Raw genomic sequence first — 23591 nt, 5'->3', positions numbered from 1 at the left:
TGAAACAATGAAAAAAGAGGCCCAGAGAGTTATTACAGGGAAAACATATTTCTGAGCTCCTGAGGGAACTGTTGTTCTCCCTGCTTCTGGAAGCTCTGGGTAGTGCAGAGCCTCCCTTCCTCCTCAGCCTGGTGGAGAACCGCTCAGGTACCCTTCACCCCAGCTGCGTGTTGGGCCGGCTGCAAGGCTTGTTTATTAGTGAAATGCATCTGATCAGAGCGCCCGCCTGACAAGTTCATTACATATCAATTTAATTAGCTGATTTACATTTAATTTACATTTCAATTAATGTCTTTAGCAACCAAACGCCGCCTTAATAGGGTAATTGCCTGTTAGGCAATATGTAAAAGAATAAATAGTCGCATTCTGAGGAAGAATTCCTATTTTCAATTTTTTATTACCATAAATAACTGAAATAATTATTGCTCTTAAGGGCCACGTCCTCGTTTCCTTCTGGGCCTAATTATAAAGACTTAGTACCTCATTAAGCAAAATGGTTTTGGAGTCACAGAAAAACATTACTTGAATCGTGACTCATTAGTTTCGACAAAATAGGAGAAAACTGTGGTAGCAGGCACATTTGGGGTGCTGGGGGACTTGATACAGGCGAGCCTTATCCTCCCTGAGCCAAAACCTCATGAAGGCGGATGTCTCTGCTCCCATGTCCTGCAAAGCCTGTTGGGATATTGGGCTGGGGCTGCTCCAATAGCCTCTTTTAAGTGATACTGACGATGAGGAATTCTTTACCTCTTGAGACAGACATTAGAGAGCTCTGGATTTTCAAAATTATTTCCTATATGAAGTTAAAATCTGCCCCTCTCTTTGAAGCCATTGTAGTGGGCACTTTGCCAGGGGGTAATTATTATATCTCCATAATAGTGTAATAAAGACTGGGGTAGCACTGAACAGGCAGGAATAGAAATGAGTTGGGAACTGGGGAAAGGAGGCAAATGGTCTGGAAAATGGGGCGATGGAGACTGTGTTTTGATACAGGGGTGAGAGTTAGGGGAGGGGGAAGGGTCAGAGGCTTGGGTCTTGAGACCGGCTCCTTCTTTGAAAGGTAACTGAGTGGTTAAGTTGAAAGAGCAGATACTAAGAATGGAAATCTTTCAGAACAAAAGTAGGGGGGTCCTTTTGGCTAGGGTTGTCTTGCCTCAAAGAACTTCGGGCATCATTACTCTCATCCTTTTCACTCTGTGGGACTGTCTCCAACAGTGCCACCTCGTGGGAGTGAGGCACAATAGCAGGAGCGGAACACAGGCCCTGGTTGATCCGTTCTCTGCCAAAGTCTGACAGACCCTTTTGGATTTCACTTTTAGACAATCAGAGGGATGAAAGGAAGCTTTGGGAAAGAAACACTGAACTTCCAGAAAATAACTCATTTAGGGACGAAGGAACAGAGAACTTGATTAGTTAGGAAAACTGGTAACCATGTTTGCACCCTACTTTTGGAGATGTTCGTTCTGCTTATAGGACTCTTCTCTTTCTCCCACTCAGAACCCATGTCAGCCTTCCAGAAATTAAATAATAGGAATTAGGTCCCTTATTCCACCTTTGCTCACTCCTGAATTACCATTCACAGGTAAATAACTCCAACCCTCTCAACCACTTTTTTTTCCACGGACACCTTAGCCACTCAGATTTATTGATAACCTTTTTAAAGCCAACACCAAAACCTGAAGGCTGACTCCAGAATCAGTCAATACAAGGCAGGTGAAGGAGACAATCAGAATGGCAGAAGCCCACCCTTATCAGCCCGGGGTTTCTAGAACTACTCTCATTCTTCCTCGTATTTATTGGAAAAAGTCTGAGCAATGAGTCTTAGCCCAAGCAGATCCAACGCTCCATTTTTATAGCAAATATTTTGTGACACTTTCTTTCCTATATGAAATACACAGAAAATATAACTTGCCTGCATGTACAACTTTTACAATATGTATTATTCTGTGATATAAAGGAAAAATAAAAGAGAAGAAACATACAATAGAATATTTTTACATGTAAATGCTCTGGCCTAACTACATAAAAAGGTGTAATGAAGTAGCATCGGCTTTCGTCTCTTTATAAAATTACCTGAGTGTGAGAACTGCAAATGCAGACAGATTCAGTCAAGTATGTTGAATTGGTGGTCCGAATACTGCCACTAGCTGAGAGGGCTTTTCAAAACTCTTGCATGACTCTTCGTAGAGTTCTGGACAAAACATCACCTTCTCTTGATTTAAAAGGTGCCTGCATTATTCTTGGGAAAAACTGCTCTGTCTTGAAATGACGCAAAAAGACCTTGACTCTGTATGTGAAATGAAGTTAGGCTGTAAATTCAGCAATTTACAAGTGAGTTTTTCCCTTGAGAATATGTGAAGGAAGAGGATTTGGGGACGCTGGAAGTCTTCGATGTGTAGGACTGCCTGGCGTTTCTGAATATTTGCCACCACATGTCAGAGCACCCCGTTATTGATGTGACATCCATTTTGAAAGAGCCGCCTACTCCTGACAGCTGAGAGTGATAGCATCCCCTAGGAGAACCACACTTACCTGCAGTCTTGCAGGTTCATGCTTCAGTTGCCCTTCCTTCTGACCCCAGTTCTCTTTTCAACACAGATTTTTGCCCCAAGCCCTAATCCCTGCCCTACTCCTATCAGTGGCCAGTGTTCTAGGACTATAAGACTGGTCCAGCTCCTACATTCTCAGCTGTTCTTCACTGGCCAGAGTATTCAGGGCTCCAGAGACAATCATCAGACCCTGAAGATCCTGCAGATGACTTTCCCTTGGTTGTTGCCTTCTCTATGGGCCATGAAAGAGTCCTGCTAGTCAACCCTGGGAACTGTCACCTCCCATGTCAGTCACCCACCTAAGCTCCTATTCAATATGTCTCTGCTCACTGGCTGGACTTTGAATGGCCAGCACCTGTAAGGCTGCCTTCTCCAGCTGCTGGAGCCCACTCCACCCACACAGTGGGATGGAGGGCTGGATTACTGCTCAACCAAGGGCCGATGGGAATAGATGGATAAAGAACTCGGATTAGCTACCACTTGAATGGGGTAACTCGGGGGTATGTACTGGCTCTTACAGGGGCTAAGCACCAGATGCCCACAGTGGAAACGTGCTTGAAAAGACACCCTTTATTGTCCTCTTTCCTTCTCTGATGAGTGTTTCTGGGATCACTGCCTCAGTAAACTACCTGTACTCAAATAATTGAGAGTTCTGGGGGAACCCAAACTAAGACAGCCCTCCTAGGGAGAGGTAGCAAAGGGGACTTGAACCTGATGGCTGAGTCCAGATTCTTGGTCCTTGAATCCTCAGGTAAATTGGATCTCACAGGATAACCTCAGTCAGGACCTGTAGGTTTTCAAGGAACTAAAGGGGGAGGCTTATGACATCTACCTTAGAGTTCTTGCAGCATTGTTTGCTGCCATCCAATCATCTTGCAATTTGGTTGTGGATAACAAGTCCCATGCATGTCAACGATGAACATAAGAAAGGACTTCTACCTTCAGTAAACTGTAGACATAGTTTTTTTCCCAGCAGGTTGCAGGTCCCCTGAAGTCTAACTGAGGGGGTTGTTTTCTTAAGTGGAGAAGGGTCCCTTCAACAACCCTTGATCTAGGGAGAACAGAGAAGGGGCAAGTGAAGAAATAGTTAAAGAGTAACACCAATGACAGCAGAAGGCCAGGTCTCTACTTTCACCCTGGTAGTAGCACCAGCTGACAAAGCCAACCACAAAGAGTGACTGTTGCACCGATGGCCGGATGGCTTCAGGGGTTCCTGAGGACACCCTAACTGCCCAACCCTAGGGAGAAGGGAGATCTGGTTCGACTATAAAGTCCCAGTGGCTTTTCTGCCTCCAAGGACTGTGGTAATAATTGCTCTTTCACCCACAGGGCTGGGGCGCTCTCTGATGGAACTAGCCCCACATTTTATCTTAGTCAGGGGATTCCAAAGCTACCCTGCACTTCCAGCTAAACAAGGAATTTTTTTTCCTCTTTACAGCTTATTGGTAAACAATTAGTTTTATGGGGCAAATACTGCCAGCTGCCCAGCAGTGGTCAGTGTCCAGTTCCATTTGAGGCTCACATGATGGTAACCTCAGGCTTAAAGCAGGTCTTCATGCCCTTTAAATGTTGCCACTCAAAGAGGCACCCAGGGAGACTTGGTCACTGGCACACTCCCTGCCACTGAAGTGAGGACACAGCCCTTTGTGTGACTAGAACAGCCAGGGGTGGGAGGAGGGGAACATGGGCAGCTCATCCAGGAGGTCAGAAGCCCCAGGGAATAAGCAAAACTAATTTGCCCCTGGCTGAGGTCAACCTGGGGTCATGATATCGCTCCAACCATCAATGTGATCGGGTGTCTCCTCCTTTGGCATTGCTGTTGTTCCCGCTCACTCAACTTCTTCCTTTCTCTCCCTTTCACCTTTGTTCATCCACTGCGTACCCACCATGTGATGGGCCAACAGATCTAGTGTACAGGTCCAAAAACTGCAGGCTCCTGACTTGCAATAGCCCTTCCCCAGAAATGTGTTTACCTGACCATGCTTTTATGAATGGAATAGGAAGGAGCATTTAATGATAGTCTTCTAAGACCTTTCTTTGCCTCTTTCCACTTTCATTTCCCTTCCATCTCACCTGTCTTCACAGATGGTAGCAATGAAGTAGCGATGGGCATCTTGTGGATCCAGCTAACGTGAAGTTGAATTGAAATTTGGGCTTAGTAGGCTATGTTTAGGTGATTCTCTGTCACTTCCCATGTCAAATTCATTGATTTCAGGCCATCCCCAGTGTAAGAACAGTCTCCAGGAACACTGATTGCCCATGGCACTGACTTGCCCGGTGTTCTCACCCAAATATGCTGGACCTTTACAATGAGACACTGGCTAGTTTTTGTCAACTCAGAGTGCAAGACAGCACTGCACAAGACAAAGCAAAATGCCTGAATTCCTATAGCAACTAAGACAAGACATTTGATAGGGGTTTCCAAAACAAGTCTGCAAAATTTATAAAACATGACCTGTAAAATAAAGAAAAGAGGGCCTCCCTGGTGGCGCAGCGGTTGAGCGCTGGGTTGCGAAGCTGCCCGCAGCCTCCGCAGCTCCGGTTCGATTCCCGGCTGCTCCCCGGCCACTGGAGGAGGGTCCCACATGGCGCGCAGACCTCTCCTGCCGCCCGCTGCTCCCCTCAGCAGTGTACCTCGGTCCTTCTGCCTGCTCTGCTCCCCGCTCTGGCTCTGGTGAATTCTCTCACCCTCCCGCGCTTCTGACTGTACCCAGTGCTTGTATAAATAAATAAATAAAAATCTAAAAAAAAAAAAAAAAAGATTTATTTTAAAAAAAAAAAAAAAATAAAGAAAAGAAACTTTTGAATTTTGGAAACTCAAAACCCAAATGTGGTCAATCATGCAAGAAGAAAGACTGTTATCTTTCTGCAGTCCGAAAAATAAAATTAACTCACAAAAATTGATGTCATGAAAAGGCAATTGAAGAGAAAATATAGGAAATACAATAAAAAATATTAGAGTTGCAAATCAAACAATAAAGATGTACTGTGATTCTTCTGGACTTGGCTGTCTCCACTGTGACTACCATCTAAAGCCCTCCTTTGCTTCTCTGCTTATCTCTACTGCTTTATTTGCATCCATCTACTAACTGAAACATATACAGTGAGGGTCGCCAAGGGCCAATTTCTGCATCTATTAAGCGCTTTCAGTATTTATCTTACCAAACACATAAAAGCATGGGGGCACAGATGGTCATCACCCCGTCTTTAAATTTTTTTCCTCTGTTGGCTTCCATGACACTCAGATCTGCCCATGTTGGTCCTCTATATTCTGCAGCAAGGTAATGTCTGTGAAAGGAAGCTTTTTAAATTCCATGTCCTCAAAGCCCTAAAGTCACCCCACCCCACTGTCCTAATACAATGTTCAGGTTATAATGTTGCAGCACAAAAAGTTGGGGTGGAACAAGATATATACTAATTTAGGTATTTTTAACTGTTATTTCTCTAAGTAAGAGCTAGTTAAATCAATGAAAGAAAAGCTTCTTACTTTATTTTTTAAAACTCCCCAGAACTTTGAGAAAGTGTTGGGAATTCACCCTTGTTCTGAAGACTAGAAGCTGAATATGGTCTTCAGTGCAGGGGTCAGATTACGTGTCTTATTCAGAAAATGGGAAGAGTGCCAGCTCCTCTCCTCTCTTTTTTCCTTCAAAGGGATTTGAAAGCACCCAAAGGCCTTAGTAGGCACATGCACTTGAGGAAAAATACCCAGGGAAGAATACCCAGGATCGCAGGGGTGGGAGAGCAATCATTTGATACCAATCTGGTCTTATGTTTTTTGTCCACTGTCTCAGTTAATAGGGCTGATTTATTTTTAAGGACTGTATTAGAATTTAATTTTGTCAAAACTTGCAAGTGGCTTCGGCAGGACTGGAAGGGGCTGCTCACCACTGATGTGCTGAGAAACATCCCCACAGACACGGCAGAGGAGGGATTTCCTGACAACACAAGTCCTCTGTGGCCACTGTTTGCGTGTTTTTAAACATGTAATTTCTCCGGCAAAATGAATTTTGGCCTGGTTTAAGAAATGCAAAGTCAGAAGCTTGTTTAACTTACAACCCACCTGTAGATTTTGGCTAAATCAAGTCTGTATACATTTCTTATTGCCACTGTCATAGTTATCACACATTCAGTGGCTTAAAACAGCACACATTTATTATTGTGTGGTTCTGGAGGTCAGAAGTCTGAAATGAGTCCTACAGGGCCAAAATCAAAGTGATGGCAGCACTGCTTCCTTCTGGAGTCACTAGGGAAGATTGTTACTTCCCGTTCCTGTTTCTGAAGGCTGCCCTCTCATCACCTTTACCCGCTCTGCTCCTGTGATCACATCCTCCTCTTTCTGATTCTGCCTCCTCCTGGTTTGCTGGTGACTGCAGCCCTCAAACAGAGTAAACTACCCTGTCTCTTCTTCATCCCATTAAAAAGTCCTTCTAGGCACAGCAAGTAACACTCAGAGATTCTGCAGATGAGGGTGTAGACATCTTTGGGAGACCAGTATGCAGTTTGCCACAAATTCTCAGTGTTCTGGGCGCTCACAGTATGGTGGTTTTGGACAAAAGTAAATGCTATCTGTATCAGAAGCACCTGCCTCTCCTAATAACTACTGTTAAAACTCCATACACAAGAGGACCCTTCCTCATTCAGAGCTTTTCTAGGATGGATGTGGCTACCAGTGGATGTGATGTCACTCAGTTCCCTTTTACTGCCCAAGTCTTTACATTTCCTGAAATGGAGACAGCAGGGGTCTCGGGAGGCCATCCTCCAGTTTATTGGAAATAATTGGAAATAATGGCAATTCCAGAAGACACAGCTGGTAACTAGGACTCGGAATTTTAGTGTGTCCTCTCATTCCCACCTGGGACTTTTCAAAAACAAACTAGTCTATTACGTAGCTACATTCCCTCGGCTATTATAGAAGAAACTGGAAATAATCCCTCATGGGCTTAAGACTTTCTAAAACCCCCGATAGAGGAATGACTATTATTGACCGAAAGAAAGTAGCTCATCTTGCACAAGGAGACAAGATTAATAAAACAAAGCATTCTTTGGGGTATGCAATATTATAGTTGCATAATATATTTTAAACTACAACACATTTTTTCAAGGGGCATAAGAAAAGTGTCATAGAGAGTGATTCCTGTTTTATCTTTTTATTCCCAACTTCACAAAGAATTTTAAGTCTTGTTTCTCTTAAACTTTCTACACTACTATCAGCGGTTAATAAGCTCACAGTCTACTGTTAATGTTTAGAAGTTGCCCTATTTAAAAATATACAGAATCAGCCTGAGATTCTGATTCTACTTAAATGACAGAAATGAGCTTTCAGAAACACAAATTTCTATTCAAATGTAGGGTAATAATTACATATAAACAGCTATTCTATTATAATGATGTAAGTACTGTAGTCATCATGATTATTTGGTTGTGGTGCATCTTTAATCAGTATGCTTGCTATTGATAGAGGTGGCATTTTATAGCAGAGAGAGAGCATCCTTAGAATAGGGCAGACTTAGCTTTATATTCCTGCAGCTACGATCTGTGTATTTGAGCAAGTTAATTTACTCTGAGCTTATTTCTTCATTTGTCATCTAAGGATACAAATCCTTACCTTGTAGAGATGTGTGAGGTACATAATTATGTATATGAAATGCTTCATACAATGCCTAGTATATAAGGACCACGACTGAATGGCTACTATGACTGTTATTACTGTTAATAGTCTTATAACTAATGAAGCTACTGACTTTGTTGGAAATCAATTCTTTTATGGAGACTGAACATGAATGAAAGATAATTGAGGTCTTTAAAAATGCCTCTGACCTGACCATTTGGCCAAGGAATCTGAGCTACCATCCTCACTTTCTAAATGCAAAGTAGACGATATAAAAGGGAAAAGAAGTTCTAATTTATTCCTTCAAAGTAGTCATGAAATGAGGTAGGATTTCTGGGAAAGATTAAGAGCTTACATTTTTATTGGACATATTTCCCATAAAATTTCATAGAGGATAAAGGAGAGGAAGTGCAGAAGCAGTACTATTTCTGTTTTATATGCTACCTGCGATGATCAATCTTCCTGAGTTATCGTTAATTATAGTGGTGCCATTCACAATGCTGCTTTCCAGGCCTGGCAGAATTTTCACCAAAAATCCTCTACCTGGTGCTTAGAAATGGGCAGCTGAATTTTTGTTGTATGATTCTGAAACTTGAAGACAGAGGGAACACCTTCAAACTAGCTCTACGTGAATGTTTATGTACCTCTACGTGAATGTTTATGTCCATTCCAAATTCATATGTTGAAATCTTAGTCCCCAGTGTGGGTAAGGACTTTGAGAAGTAATTATGTCTCACATATAATGTTTTCTATATTGAGGTTGGAACCTCATAAATGGAATTAGTTCTCTTACATAAGAGATCCCAAAGATCTCACTCACTCTCTGCCAGGTGAGATAAAAGAACATAGCTGTTTGCCCACTGTAAGAAGTTTCTCACAATAGCCCTATCAGGCTGGCACGCAGATTCTCAACTTCTGGTCTCCAGAATGGTGAAAATCAATTTCTCTACAAACTACCAGTCTCTGGTGTTCAGTTGTAGCAGCACAGACTGACTTAGATAGGAGCTGTGCAGAGAGAACCCAGGAACTTATAAGGGGTTTCCCCCTAAGTGTAAGGCTGAGGGAAGAGGGGTTAAGTCTCAGCACTATGAAGCTATCAGCAGCTGCTGCAGCACAAGTTCAATCCCCAGCCAGGGAGCTACACACAAGGTGCAGCAGACCTCTCCTGTCTTGCCCGCTGCTCCCCTCAGCAGTGTATTTCAGTGAATCTGAATGTTCTGCTCCCCACTCTATTTCTGGTGAATCTTCTAAACCTTCCCCCACCCCACCACACCTCTGACCTACACCCCAACTCTTATATGCATAAATAAATAAAATCTTAAGAAAAATAAGACTTTACAGCCATTATCACAACTGTGTTCAAAGAAGGCGTCAAGGGAAATATGGCCCTGATGACAGAACAAATAGGGGATCTCAGCAGACAGACAGAAAGTAAAAGAACTGAATAATACATTAACTGAAATGAACAAGTCACTGGATGGGCCTAAAAGCAGATTGAGGAAGACAAAGTTTGAAGTTAGATCAATAGAAATTATGCAATCTGAAAACTCTGAGGAAAAAAAAGATTGGAAAAAAAAAGAACATTAGGATCTGTGGTCAAGACCAATGTTCTAACATATACTCTTATAAGGCTGCATACGCTAGATTCCTAAACTGGAAAACAAAACATAACAAAACAAAACAAAAAGAAAATTATTGATCTGGTTCTCTTACCAATACAGATGCCAAAACTTGAAATATTAGTGAACATAATACAATAGCATATTCACAAAATAACATGGATGCTGTTTAACACCTATTTAGTTTTGTATGAATTGACATGGAACTAAGCATATAAAGCAGAAAAATTATTATCATGGGCACAAGCCTATCTGTCAACCTTTAACAATTACATGACGAATTTGTTTTTTTCCATACCCTCACCCAATTTCCATTACAGAAACTCCTACCTCCACTGGAGTTTTTGAAGTAAATTCCAGATATCTATTTCATGTGTGCATGAATTTTTAAAAGATCAGCGATTAAAAAAAAAAAAAAAGAATGGACCTTGGTACCAATATCATACCTGAAAAAATTAACAAAAATTCTTTAATATATGTCTAATCAGCATTCCAATTTCCCGTATTTGTCATAAGCCCTTTATGTTAACTTATGTCTCTGTTAATATATAGGGTGTCCCTTTTTTTCTTTTTCTATTTATTTATTTGTATCTTTTTCTTTGTAACTTATTTTGTAATTTATTGTCTTCATTTTGATGTTTGCATTCCTATGGTTTTGTTTAACAAGTAGTTACTTTCACTATTGTATTTCCTGTACATTGATGATATATTTGGATGTTGGTCATGTTCAAGTTTGACCTCTTGCCATGAAAAGTGTGTTGTATACTTGTGATTGCATCATCTTAGAAAGGACACAATTGTCTCTCTCTGTGATGTTGTTTGATTGATCAATGTGCTTCAATGTTGCAGACTGACTTGCTCCTTTTAAAAGTCCTGAGCAGCTTTTCATTAATGGCTTTAGCAGTCATGAATATTTTAATTCTTTATTCCTTTTCATTTGTAGTTGGGGATTTTCTATAAAGAAATCTCATCTACTCTTTGGTTACCTTGAGGTATAGTTCAAACAAGAAATTCAGGATGAATGCTTGATTCTATTTATCATTTTTCAGAAGGAGTTCGTTTTGAAATCATCCAAAGCTGACCAATGTTCTTCCCCCAACTCATTGATTTTTAACCTAATGAGTATTACTGTATTACTGTAGTATAATTATTATCCTTTTTGGTGCTTGTGGTAGACAGAGTGATGATCTCCCAGAGAGGTCCATATCCTCTTTACCTCTAGAATCTGAAAATATATTATCTTATGTGTCAAAAGAAGAATTAAGACAGAAGAAATTATGGATGCGTGTAGGGAAATTTTTATGGATAGGTTGATCTGACAAATGCTTTGATCTCTTATGGACTGGAATAGTTTCTCTATTTGCTCCGTTGTTATTATTGACATTTTTTTCTCACAGAGATATTAAGCACTGTATGGATTTCTATGGTTCCTATAATAGTCTATCACAAACTTGGAAGCACAAAACAATAGAAATTTATTATTTTACATTTCTGCAAGTTAAAAGTTTGTCATAGGTCTCATTGGATTAAAGCCAAGAGATCAACTGTTTCCTTTCCAGGGGAGATTCTGATCTCTTGATTTTGATCTTAAAAAAAAAAAAAATTTCCTGCATGTGACTCATGTAATGATAAATGTCCTTGAAGAAGTAACAGAAAGTAAGAAAGACTTGACTTGCCAACACTGGCTTTGAGGACTAGGGAAGGGGACCAGGAGCTGAGGAATGCTGGTGGCCTCTGAAAGCTAGAAAGGGCAAGTCTCCCCTGAAAAGGAATCTAGCTGATCCCTTGGTTTTAATCCAGTGAGACCTGTAACAGACTTCTGACTTGTAGAAATGTAAGATAATAAATTTCTATTGTTTTATGTGTCCAAGCTTGTGGTAGATTATTATGGGAACAATAGAAATCCACATAGTGCTTATTCATGTCTGTGAGAAAAAAGTACCAATAATAACAATGGGGCAAACAGAGAAACTATTCCAACCCATAAGAGTTCAACAGATTTGTTAGCTCAATCTGTCCATAAAAAATTTCTCTGTATTTGCAGAAACAAACTAGTAAATGTAACAAAAAGTATAAAATCATTCTCCATAGTATAGAGGAAAAAAAAAAAACCATAAGTGAGTATCTGGAAATTAAGTAGGACCTTTATGCAGAAAATGTGAAAACTCTAGCAAAGGAAATAGAAGAAAGATGATCTGATAATGGAGAAACATTTTATGTTCTTGGATTGGAGGATGTAATATTCCAAAGATGTCAATCCCCCCAAATTAATCTATAAATTTAATGTATCACCATAAAAATCCCTGTTGGACTATTTGATAAACTTGATAAACTAACTTTAAAATAAAAAGAGGCAATAAAAATCACAAATAGCTAAATCAATCTTATAAAAAAAGAAAGATTTGCCAAGCAGGATATTAAGAAGTCATAGTAATAAAACAGTGTGATACTGTTTCAAGACTAGACAAACAGAACATTGGCACAGAATAGAAAGCTTAAAGACAGAAAGTTAGGTAGTAAATATATGATATCATAGGGGCACAAATTGATGAGGGAAAGTATAGAATGTTCAGGAGATAATGGGAAATCTAGCTCACTCTCTAGAGGGAAAAAAATATGAAACAACTGAATATTTATCTAACATCGAATTCGATGTTACAAAATTTGATGTACAAAATTCGAATCTTTATGGATGAAACATCAAAATGTGAAGATAAATCCATAACACTGATAGAAGAAAATATAGGAAACAGTTCTGTCACCTAGGAATGTGGAAATTTTTTTAAATGTCAGAAACACAAACACAAAATACAAAGCAAAACTGATTAACTGACATCAACGCTAGTTATTTCTATGAACTGAAGGACACCATAGACAACGTTTGTAAACAGATGAAAAAGTGAGAAGATATTTGCAATGTCCAACACTGACAGGAAGTTACTATCCAGACTACACAAGGATTCCCATAAGAAAACAAAAAACCCCAAAGGAAAAATGGGCAAAGAATATAAGCATACAATTTATAGTTAATGAATTAGAAAATCTTATGATAGGCTCAGTTTTATCATTAACTTGAGAAATTTAATAGTGAGATGGTGCTTTATTTGTTATAATAGGAAAAATAAGGAAGCTTGATAGCGCCAAGGTAGGAAAATCAGGGGGCATAGAAATCCCCAATCACTGGTGGTAGAAGGGCAGCTTGGTGTGGCATCCCAGACTGCAATTTGAAATAATTTGATCCAAGTAAGAAGACTTATATTCCATGATGTAACATTTCTTCTGCCATCATACACTGTAAGGAAAATTAGAAGATGGAAGAACAGACTGGGGAAGTGCATATAATTGACAAAGAATTATATGACAAACTCTATAGAGCAAATCTAATAGAAAATGGACAAGAGAACTAGTTCACAAAGAGAAAATGGAAAAATGAATATAACCACAAAATATGCTCAATCTCAATAACAATATGAGATGCAAAATTAATCCACATTGAGACATAGATTATACACACACAAACACTAAAAGTACAAACAATGTCAAATGTTGGTGATGATGTGGAAAAAAATAAGGCTCCACACATTCCTGGTGGGAACATGAATTGGTACGACTATTTTGGAAAATGGTGTGTTATTAGCAACTAAAATCCCACACGTACAAACCTAATACCCAGTCAGTCTGCTCCTGTTCTAACTAGGAGTCATGTGCTGGAATGTTCATAACATTAACAGCTAAGGTACAAACAGCACATGTGACCATCAACAACAGAAATAAGTAAATCTATATGCATATATCGGGAAATTATCCAACAGCAGGAAATCTTTCAGCTACACAGTATCAACACTGGGTGAATTCCACAATCGCGAGAGAAGTCACAGAGGAATACAAATAATAGTAATTTCATGTACATAATACCAACAACAGGGAAAAAATGAAAAATTTCTTGTTTAGAAATACACACGTGAATGGCAAAGATATTTAGAAAAACAAGGAAATTATTGTAAGAAAAGTCAGGAGAGTGATTGCTTCCAGGAAAGGCTAACAGTGCTCTGTATCTTAACAGGGGTGTTAGCTACACACACATTCACTTTGTTGTTGTTGTTGTTGTTTAAAATGAACATGTTTTACCTAAATAAGAGACCAGGAAAAAGACTAATCAATACAAAGTAAAAATCAAAATCAACAAGCAACTATAAACCAGAGACACACGGGGAGGGAAGGACTGGTGTCAAAATAAGGGTGGGGGGTGCAATTGTATGGGGAATATAACCAAAATGAAAATGCATACATTGTGCAAAGATGAAAAAAGATGTAAGAATTATGTAAAATAAAATATTTAAATAAAAAATAAAATAAAATGAACATGTTTTATACGCTCTGTACGTGTAATGTTTTTCACACTAAAAATGATTTTTAAAACGGAAATGGGCAATCTTAGATTCTTTTCATCGTTGGTGGTCTATGGCTCAGACCCTTCTCATTTGGATTTATTGTTGTCTTTCATTGACAGTTCGATTTAAGCAAAATACATTTCCTGAAGAGGTGAATTAGGCAGGAACGCTTGAAGGGAGACAGGAGAGCACCTAACAAGAGAGGAACACAGGAGACCAAGAAAAGGGACATGACGATCAGATTCGCACCTCTCTTCTCAGGAAGAAAACTGGAGTTTTCCAGAGCCCCTGGGTTCCAGTCCTGGCCTTCTCTTAGACTCGGGCAAATCTCGTCTTCAGTTCTCAATGTCCTCATCTTGCTTTTGTAAATTGATCAGTGAGATTAAAATGAGAACTATTGTTTTGCTGTGCAGAAGCTCTTTAATTTGATGTAGTCCCAGCTGTTTATCTTTGCCTTCACTATCACTGCTTTGGGTGATGTGTCTGTAAAGATGTCTTTGAGGTGCATGTCATGTAGAGTTTCGCCTGTATTTCCTTCTATATATTTCATGGCGTCGGGTCTTATGTCTAGTTCTTTAATCCATTTTGAGTTGGAATTGCATGGGGACTGTAACCAAAATGAAAATGCATACATTGTGCAAAAATTAAAAATGATATAAAAATACATAAAATAAAAAATATTAATATAAAAAACCTGATTTTGTCTTCATAAACTAATAAAATGGACTTAACGAAAAAAAAAGAACTATTAATAACTACTCTAACAATTGGGGATACTGAGGCCTCAGAGGGACACCACTAGCCCAACATACACATCGCCATGGAGGAACTCCCGGCTCCTGAGCCCGAGCTGCTGACCGCGCACGGTCGGGTTTTGCAAACAGCTATTCTCTCCTTTGTCTGGCTTTGGAACCCCTACTCTGAGGTCACAGAGCCGCTGCCACGCCCCCACCCTGCCACTTCAGAAGCCCCGCCCCCACAGCCCCGCCCCGCCCTGCGCTCGCCCAGCCCCACCCACGCCTGAGGCCCCGCCCCTCCTGGCTCTCGCCCAGCCCCACCCGCGGCTTAGGCCCCGCCCCGGATGAGGCCCCGCCCCTCCTGGCGCTCGCCCAGCCACACCCCCGGCTGAGACCCCGCCCAGCCTTGCTCTCGCCCAGCCACACCCCCGGCTGAGGCCCCGCCCCGCCTGGCTCTCGCCCAGCCCCACCCCGGATGAGGCCCCGCCCCGTCTGCACTCGCCCAGCCCCACCCCAGCTGAGGCCCCTAGCGCCGCCGCCCCGGCGCGTCCGCCGCCCGGCCCCTCTTCCGGCCACGCCCCTCCTGGCTGCCATGACAACGAGTCCACGCCCCGCGCACAGCTGCTGCTCGGGCGGGACCCTGGCTGGACCGCGGGCCCCGGCCTGGGGGCCACAGCTGCCACCGCTGCCACCACCTCATCTCCTCCCCGTCCCCGCCCCACCCCGCGTCTCCTCGCCTCGCTCGGGCCCGCGGCCGGGGTCCCACCCCGCCGCCCCACCCCGCTCGGATGCCGAAGGTGAAGGCGCTGCAATGCGCCCTGGCGCTGGAGATCCGCTCTGTGAGTACCGGCCGCGCCCACCTCCCGTCGCCCGGGTGTCAGCGCGCCCCTGGAATTTACCCGCGGCCGCTTCCTTTGTCCTTCTCGGAGAATCCCGAGACCCCTCAAAACTTTCTTCACCCGCCGAATCCTCTCTGGGGAGCCTTGACCTTGTCTTCCCCCACCTCACAATATGAAGGGGGTGCTGCTCCAGCCGCGCGGACAGCTGACCCCGCCTCAGCCCGCGCATCCTCCAGACTTCCAGTTTGGATTCCTTGAAATCATTAACAAATCACTTGAGAGATCCTCTCCCGGCTCCTAACTTTCCAGTGAGAGGGGCGTGGGGAGAGTGGGCTTTTCTGGAAGTTCCTCTCTCTGCTCTTAGAGTTATTACTGGCCCATCTTCTCCCTAGTTTGGGGGGATTGTGGGAGGCCATTTCCGACCAAATAAATCACTGCTGATGACGCCTTCAGACAAATGCCCAAACTTTTGATTCGTTGAAGGCGTCTTTACTCTGTCTTCAGTGTAGACTTCCACGCCCCATAACCGAAATGGGCCATCACCCCACACCACACCCTGCCATCCCCCGCAGGGCCAACTCCTCAGAAGTCTCTTCGGACCCCTACAATCCCCCCAAACCCTCCCGACTTTAAGGGGGCTCCCGTGTTCTTCCTGTGACTCCAGGAAGGACACCAGCTTTTGGGGGGAAACTACTCATTCTCTAAACTTGCTGGAGAGGATTTGTAATTCTACCCAGTCACTTCCAGACTTGCTTAAGAGGATCCTCCTGTCCCCCAACCTGCTTTGGCAGAGAGCCCCACAAGTTCTTCCTCAGGTGAAGGGGGTTGGATCCCTCCCTGTTAGGAGATAACTCTTCCCCTCAGTAATCTCAGATGGGGACGCTGGGGGTTTGAACGTCCCTTTCATTCTTTAGAGAACGCCTTCACGTCTTCATATGAAAGCTCCTGCTGTTTCTTCTATAGGAAATCTCCAGAGTTTTATCATACATCCTGTTTAAAAGTTTCTCTGTCAGTCCTTGCCCCCCCCCAAATCCTTTGATTTCTCAATTCAGTTTTGAACTCCCAGCAAAACAAATTCATAGACTCTCTCTCTCCCTCTCCCTCCCTCCCTCCTTACTCTCTCCCTCCTAAAACAGGCAACCCATTCCCTTAGATGCTGCACCAAGAACCCTTTCCGACCCCTTCCTTCCTGCACCTTGTGCTGGCAAGCCTTTTCTCTCCACCTAACCCACCCTGCAGTGTCCCTCCACTTTCCAGGTTGCCCTTCACTTCAGAATGAGGCTGCTGCAGCTTAGAACTTAAACCTCCAGGGAAGTCACAGGACTGTTTTTAGGTCTTTTGTTAGTGTCAAAGAAGGGAAGACTGGCTAAGGCAGAGTGTGAGGCAGTGATGGAGAAGTTTCTGGCACTCTTGGTTTTCCTTTAAACTTGGAGAGATTTTACTGACTGTTGTGTCAGAAACTCTGTAACCCTAGCTTCAGATAGTTTGGCACTTCTTTGTAAAATAAAACTCGTTTACAAAAGAATATGTGAAACTTCCTAAACCTCTGGGTCAGCGGGCTTAGTAAGGTTCCTCCCAAGTTCGGCCTCGATCAACTTTGTTACTGGCTGCTTCTTCCACTTCTGGTAACCAATGGGGGTTCCAGCAGGCTGAGAGCGGCTTACTGACAGGCTGGTTCCCCTTCCCTTCCTTAGCCAACACAGACCTAAGAGGAAGTGCTTCATTTTGTAACTGATTACTGCCTGAAAAGTCAGAGAAAAAAATGTTTCACTACTATTTCTCCTCTGAGTGTTAACTGCACTGCAGAAAGTGAGTGATTGTATAGTGGAACTTTGTTGGCTAGCAAGGCTTAAGAAATTGTGCAGGTGGAAGGAAGTATTATTTAATTTTTTTTTTCAATCAACATTTAAGTCACAGACTTTTCCATTTCTAAGAAATCTTAGACATCATTTAATTCCTTTTTACAGGTGCAGCATGGCTAATTATTTGTCTAGGATTGAGCAGCTATTTAGGGGTAGATCTACAACAAGATGCTGAATTTTCTGACCAGCCTTGTTAAATAGCTCCACAAAAGACCATTTGTACCATACAAATAAAATGAATTTGATTTATTTAATGTTGGTTGAACAGAAGGATTATGTGATGGTAGATGTTTTCAGCATGTTAATTTCAATTTTTCTTCCAATGTAATTTTTTACATTTACATGGTATAAACGTCAAAGTTACATGTAATGATAAATGCCCTGTCTCTTTACATCAAATTTCCCAAGTACTCATCTACTTTAGGTAACCACCTTTTTTGGTTTCTAATTTATGCTCTATCATTTCCTTTTGTAATATAAACAAACACGCATGCACTATACTACTGCCCCTTATATATGTTACATATATACACATATTTTATTTTCCTTTCTTACACTATAGGTAGCATACTATGTAAACTACTCTGCACTTTACTTTTTTTTCTTCTTAATATATGCTGGAGATCACTATTTTTTAAATTACAAGTTGACATTTTCCTTTTCTCTTTGACAGTTTCCAAACATACAGAGTATTTGGAAGAATAGCACAATAAATAACTATAGCCCATGTCCTATGTACATTAATTTGATTTATCAGTATATATGCATGTGTTTATGCATAAATGTCTGTTGCTGAATGTTTGGAAGTAAATTATTGACTACTGACATGATATTCCGTACTAAATACTTCAGCATGCATCTAAAATAAGGACATTATTCTATAACACCACAATACCATTACCACACAAAAAATAGTGATAATTTCTTAATATCTATCATGTTCAAGTTTTCCTAGTTGTACCAAAAAATTACTTTTATAGTTATCTTTATTCAAACCAGGAGCCATTCAAGCTTTATGTTATACTTGATTACTAGGCCATTTTAATTCGTTTTAATATAGAACAGGTCTTTTTCTTTCCCACAGCATTTCCTTTTTTAGAAGGATTTAGATAAATTCATATCCTATATAAATATTACTTAGATCAAGTTTTAGAACACTTCCATTACCATAGGAAATTATCTTGTGCCCATTTCAAGGCCATGAAGAAAGAACTACAGTTCTGATTTCTATCACTAAAGATACTTTGCCAGTTCTTGAACTTCATGTTAAATGGAATCCATAGAATGGTTTTTTGTGTGTCTGGCTCTTTTTCTCAGCATCCTTTTCAGGTTCATCCATATTGCTGTGTATATCAGTAATTTGTTCCTTTATACTATGGATTACTTTATCCATTTTTAATTGATGATTATTCATTACTAGTTTTGGTTGTCATGGTTGAAGCTACTATGGACATTCATTCTAGTTAAAATCTTTTTGTGTACATTACCTTTTGAAGAAATTAGGTTTGTTTTTTGCCTAATTATTTTCCATTCATGGTGTCATTTAACTTATTCCCAATTCCTATAAACCTGAAATTAGTTGTTTTATTAGCTCTTGAAACAACTGTGGCACTTCATTCTACTCTTTTTGCCCCCTCCATGTTTATTTTTTGCTGTAGACTTGTATTAGATGTAATCGCATACATTTACAATGGTGATAAAATGAGAGTAAAATCATAGTAAACATGAAGGTTTTGGTGTATAACATTTTGTATTGCTCAACAGAGCCATATGACTTCAGAGAAAATGTAAAGCTGGCAAGAAAGTGTGACTTGCCTCAATGAATCACTGGAGAATGATATGATATAGCAAGTAACTTGTTTTTAAAGGGCAGCAAAAGAATTGTATTTCCCATCACTTGTGCTTTCAACACTTGGAACATAATCTGTGATATGAAAAAGTATTTTTGTTGCCTTTTCTCTCTACCTATTTATTATGTAATAGTTCAATTTTCATCCAAATATTTGGGAAAATAGATGGAAGAAATCAGGGATATGAGAGTAAGGCCCAATGAAACTAACCAATTTGCTTTATCTCTACCTAAAGAGTCGATTTTAATCACCAGTTTTTCTTATCTATACTCACCTCATTATCACACTCAAATTGTTAAATTATTGATTGCATTGGGGCAAACAGGCCTGGGTCCTTTTCAATCACTGCATATCTGAACATTTATGACTTTTTTTTTTTTTTTTCCATTTATGACTCTTAACCCCTGTTTCTGTGGAAGGCTGTCCTACTCACAGTTACATTATAATTGATGCTAAATTTCCCTGGAATTATAAACTTTGTAAGATACTTTGAATTTAAGGAAAATAAAATCTGGATAGTGTGGGCCTGTCCTACCACCACCAGTTTAACAAATTCTATACTTTATATGTGTGCTAATTTTTTTTAAATTATTTTTATTTATTTATGCATACAAGAACTGAGGTGTAGTCTAGAGGTGCAGGGCAGGGGTGTGTGAGAGGATATACCAGAGACAGAGTGGGGAGCAGAACAGGCAGATCTATTGAAATACACTGCTGAGGGGAACAGCGGGCAATTCAAGAGAGGTCTTTTTACTTAGGTGTGTAGGTAAATTGCAAATTATTTGTGGTAAAGAAAGGTTTTGGATCTTATTGAATAGGGACCTAGTGTTCTAAAGAAATGGAACTATGGAGTCTTAGGGAACTGTATTTGTTTCCTAGTGCTGCCTTAGCAAGTTATCACATCCTTGGTGTCTGAAAACATTAGAATTTATTGTCACATTTCTGCAGACCAGATCATCAAAATAAAGGTATTGGCGGGGCAACACTCCCTAAGAAGGTTCTAGGGGAGAATGCTTCATTGTTCTTCCAGTTCCTGGAGCCTCCAGTTTCCTTGGATTGTGGCAGTGTAACTCTTCCTCTTAATCCTCAAGTTTTCCTTCCTTTCAACTCCTTTTCCCTCTAGGAATGTTGAGTTGTTTTCTTTTTCTTCTTGTTAAATATATTTTGGATATTCTACTGGTCATGTGCAATGAAAATTTCTAAGCTCTCATAAGTAAAAATTTAGATTTATTCTCTTTGGTCATGATTTATATCACCATGCAGATCAGTAATTAGAACATTATCAGTACCCCAGATTGCTCCCTTGGGCTCCATTCTACCAAGCCACTCCACCTACCCCCCTTCTACTCTCTTGAATTCTTTCAAAATACATCGTGAACTTTTGTTCTGTCTGTCTATCTATCTATCTATCTATCTATCTATCTATCTATCTGTCTGTCTGTCTGTCTGTCTGTCTGTCTGTCTGTCTTCTATGGATCTCATTTCTCTATTGCTCTGGCTACATAGTAGGAACTTTTTTATGTCTAACTTGTGAGACTCACTTTATGTCATTTTGTGAGACAATAGTTCTTTATCCATTCTATTGTTTCCCAGTTTTATTGAGATATAATTGATATATAACATTGTATAAGTTTAGGGTAGACAGTGTGATGATGTTATACATTTATAAATTGCAAAATGATTACCACTATAGTACTAACTATAGCCTTTATTCTGTTGCATTCCTTTTTTTTTTGTGGTAAAAACATTTAAGACCTACTCTCTTAGCAACATTTCAGGTATATAATACAGTTGAACTTTAAAACACAGGGGTTAGGGATACCAACCAACCCTGGCACTGTGAAAAATCCAAGTGTTTGACCCCCCCCCCAATTTAATTACTAATAGTCTGCTGTCCATTAACACATATTTTATGTGGTATATGTATTTTATGCTGTATTCTTACAAAAAAGTAAGCTAGAGAAATGAAAATGTTATTAAGAAAATTATAAGAGAACATGTGCTTATTAATACCATCCGTTTCTGTCATCTGTTTACAAGAACATCTGTGGATCTACAGAGTTCAAAACCCATGTTGTTCAGGTTCAACTGTACAGTATTATTAGGTATAATCACCATGCTGTACAGTAGCTCCCACATTTGTTAATCTTGTAACTTAAAGGTTCTACCTTTTGGCCCACTTCCCCCTCCCCCAACTCCTCATAATCTACTCTGTTTGCGAGAGTTTGGTTTTTTTTTTAGATTCCATATATAAGTGATGTCATGTAACATTTGACTTTCTCTCACTTAATATTATTTAGCACAATGTCTTCAAGGTACATCCAAATTGTCACAAATTGCAGAATTTTTTCTTTCTCATGACTGAATTTTATTACATTATATCTACCTACCTATTCACCATACGAATGTATGTATACATACACGTAAACTCGACCTCTTTCCCTTTTCTTCCACTGACAGGACACATATATTTGTCCATATCTTGGCTGTTGTACTACAGTGAACACAGGAGCATGAATATATCCCTATGAGATCTTTTATTTTAATTATTTGGGATATAGCCAGAAGTGGAATTCCTGGTTCATATGGTAGTTACTTTTTTAATATTCTGAGAAATCTCAGTTTTTCACAGTGGCTGTACACAGTTTGTACAGGAATGGGCTGTACCTATTCCTCACATCACAGTGCAAAGTTCCCTTTTCTTTTTTATTTTTTTAAGATTTATTTATTTATGTATACAAGAACTGGGGCACAGGCGAGAGGTGTGGGGGTGAGAGGACTCATCAGAGACAGAGTGGGGAACAGAATAGGCAGATCAACTGAAATACACTGTTGAGGGGAGCAGTGGGCAAAATAAAAGAGATCTACTGCACCATGTGGGTAGTTCCCTGGACAGTGGGGGGAATCGAACTCGTGCTGCAGTGGCTGCGGATAGCTTCATAGGTTGCATTTTAACCCCTTGCACCACCAGGGAGGCCCATTTTCTCCACATCCACATCCTCATGACCCTTGTCACCTCTTTGATGACAGCATTCCGAGATGCTGTCTTTGTGAAATGATGCTCTTTGTGGTTTCGGTTTGCATTTCCCTGATAATTGGCGGTATAGAGCACTTCTTTATGTACCTGTTGATCATTTGTGTGTTTATTTTTTAAAACTACTTAGTTCCTCTGTATTCATTCTATTGTTGATGGACATTTTCATTTTTTCCAATTTAGATATATTACAAATTGCACTCATAAACATTCTTATATAAGATTTTATTGCACATTTTGTATGAAACAACATTATTGAAATCTCTTATTAGATTTAATAGTTATTTGGATTTTCTGTGTTTGCAACTATAGACAGTTTTGCTTTCTGTACAATATTTTTTTCCCTTTCTTTCCTTTTCCTTACTTATGTCCTTTACTAGTATCCCCACCATAATGTTAAATAGTAGGAATACTAGTAAATATACTTGTTTTAATTTCAAAATTACGCTCCTGAAGTTTTACCAGTAAGTATTAGATCTTAAGAAATTTATGAAGATGGACTATTTTTGACTTAAAAAAAAAAAAACATGGCAGTATCATATGTCCAACCTAACATATTATTGACTATAGGATCTTCATATATTATATTAAGAAGGTTCCTTCTATTCCTAACTTAAAAAATACCCCAAGCATTAAAATATATTATATGCTTTTTTAAATTTGATGAGATTGTATAATAATGTCCCCATATTCTATAAAATGATCATAGTTGTCTTATCTTGTTCTATTCTTTCCATTTCTATGATAAATCCTTTTTAAAAAGGATATATTTCAGGATTTGATTGGCTAATTTTTATTTAGTATCTTTTACTTGTGTTCGTAGATGAGATTTTAGCTTTGAATCAGATAGTTATTTCATTTAGTTTTAGGGTTTTTATACTTAAAATGTTTATTTTGAAGTATTTCAGAAATACACAAAATTATAAAGAGCAGAATAATGAACATCCATGTACATACCCACCAACTTAAGATAACATCAAGGTGAAGTCTCTTATGTCTTAATAAAATCTCTTCTTTACTTTTATTAATCACTATTGTGAATTTTGTGTTATCATTCCTTTAGATTTCTGAATTTTTTTTTCTCATTTTATTGTATGATCTT

The 23591-nt window shown here is 39.9% G+C and overlaps 1 protein-coding gene across 2 annotated transcripts in view; it reads left to right on the top strand.

Moving 5' to 3' along the window:
• Nucleotides 1–15533: 15533 nt before the first annotated feature.
• The window catches only part of SPATA6 (spermatogenesis associated 6), a 98606-nt gene continuing 90548 nt past the window's right edge, over nucleotides 15534–23591 (top strand). Inside the window, exon 1 of one of the 2 annotated variants that reach the window (XM_037498269.2) lies at nucleotides 15534–15743. In XM_037498269.2, coding sequence (XP_037354166.1) covers nucleotides 15693–15743 — 51 coding nt within the window. In that variant the 5' untranslated portion in view covers nucleotides 15534–15692. The remainder of the gene's footprint in view (nucleotides 15744–23591) is intronic. The other variant, XM_037498271.2, reaches the window with a different exon arrangement.

The sequence above is a fragment of the Talpa occidentalis genome, unplaced genomic scaffold (genome assembly GCF_014898055.3).
Source record: "Talpa occidentalis isolate TD23 unplaced genomic scaffold, MPIMG_talOcc4v2.1 talOcc4.9, whole genome shotgun sequence".
In the NCBI taxonomy this organism is placed as follows: domain Eukaryota; kingdom Metazoa; phylum Chordata; class Mammalia; order Eulipotyphla; family Talpidae; genus Talpa; species Talpa occidentalis.
Note: the sequence above shows the minus strand (reverse complement) of the source record. Positions and strands in the feature narration are given on the sequence as shown.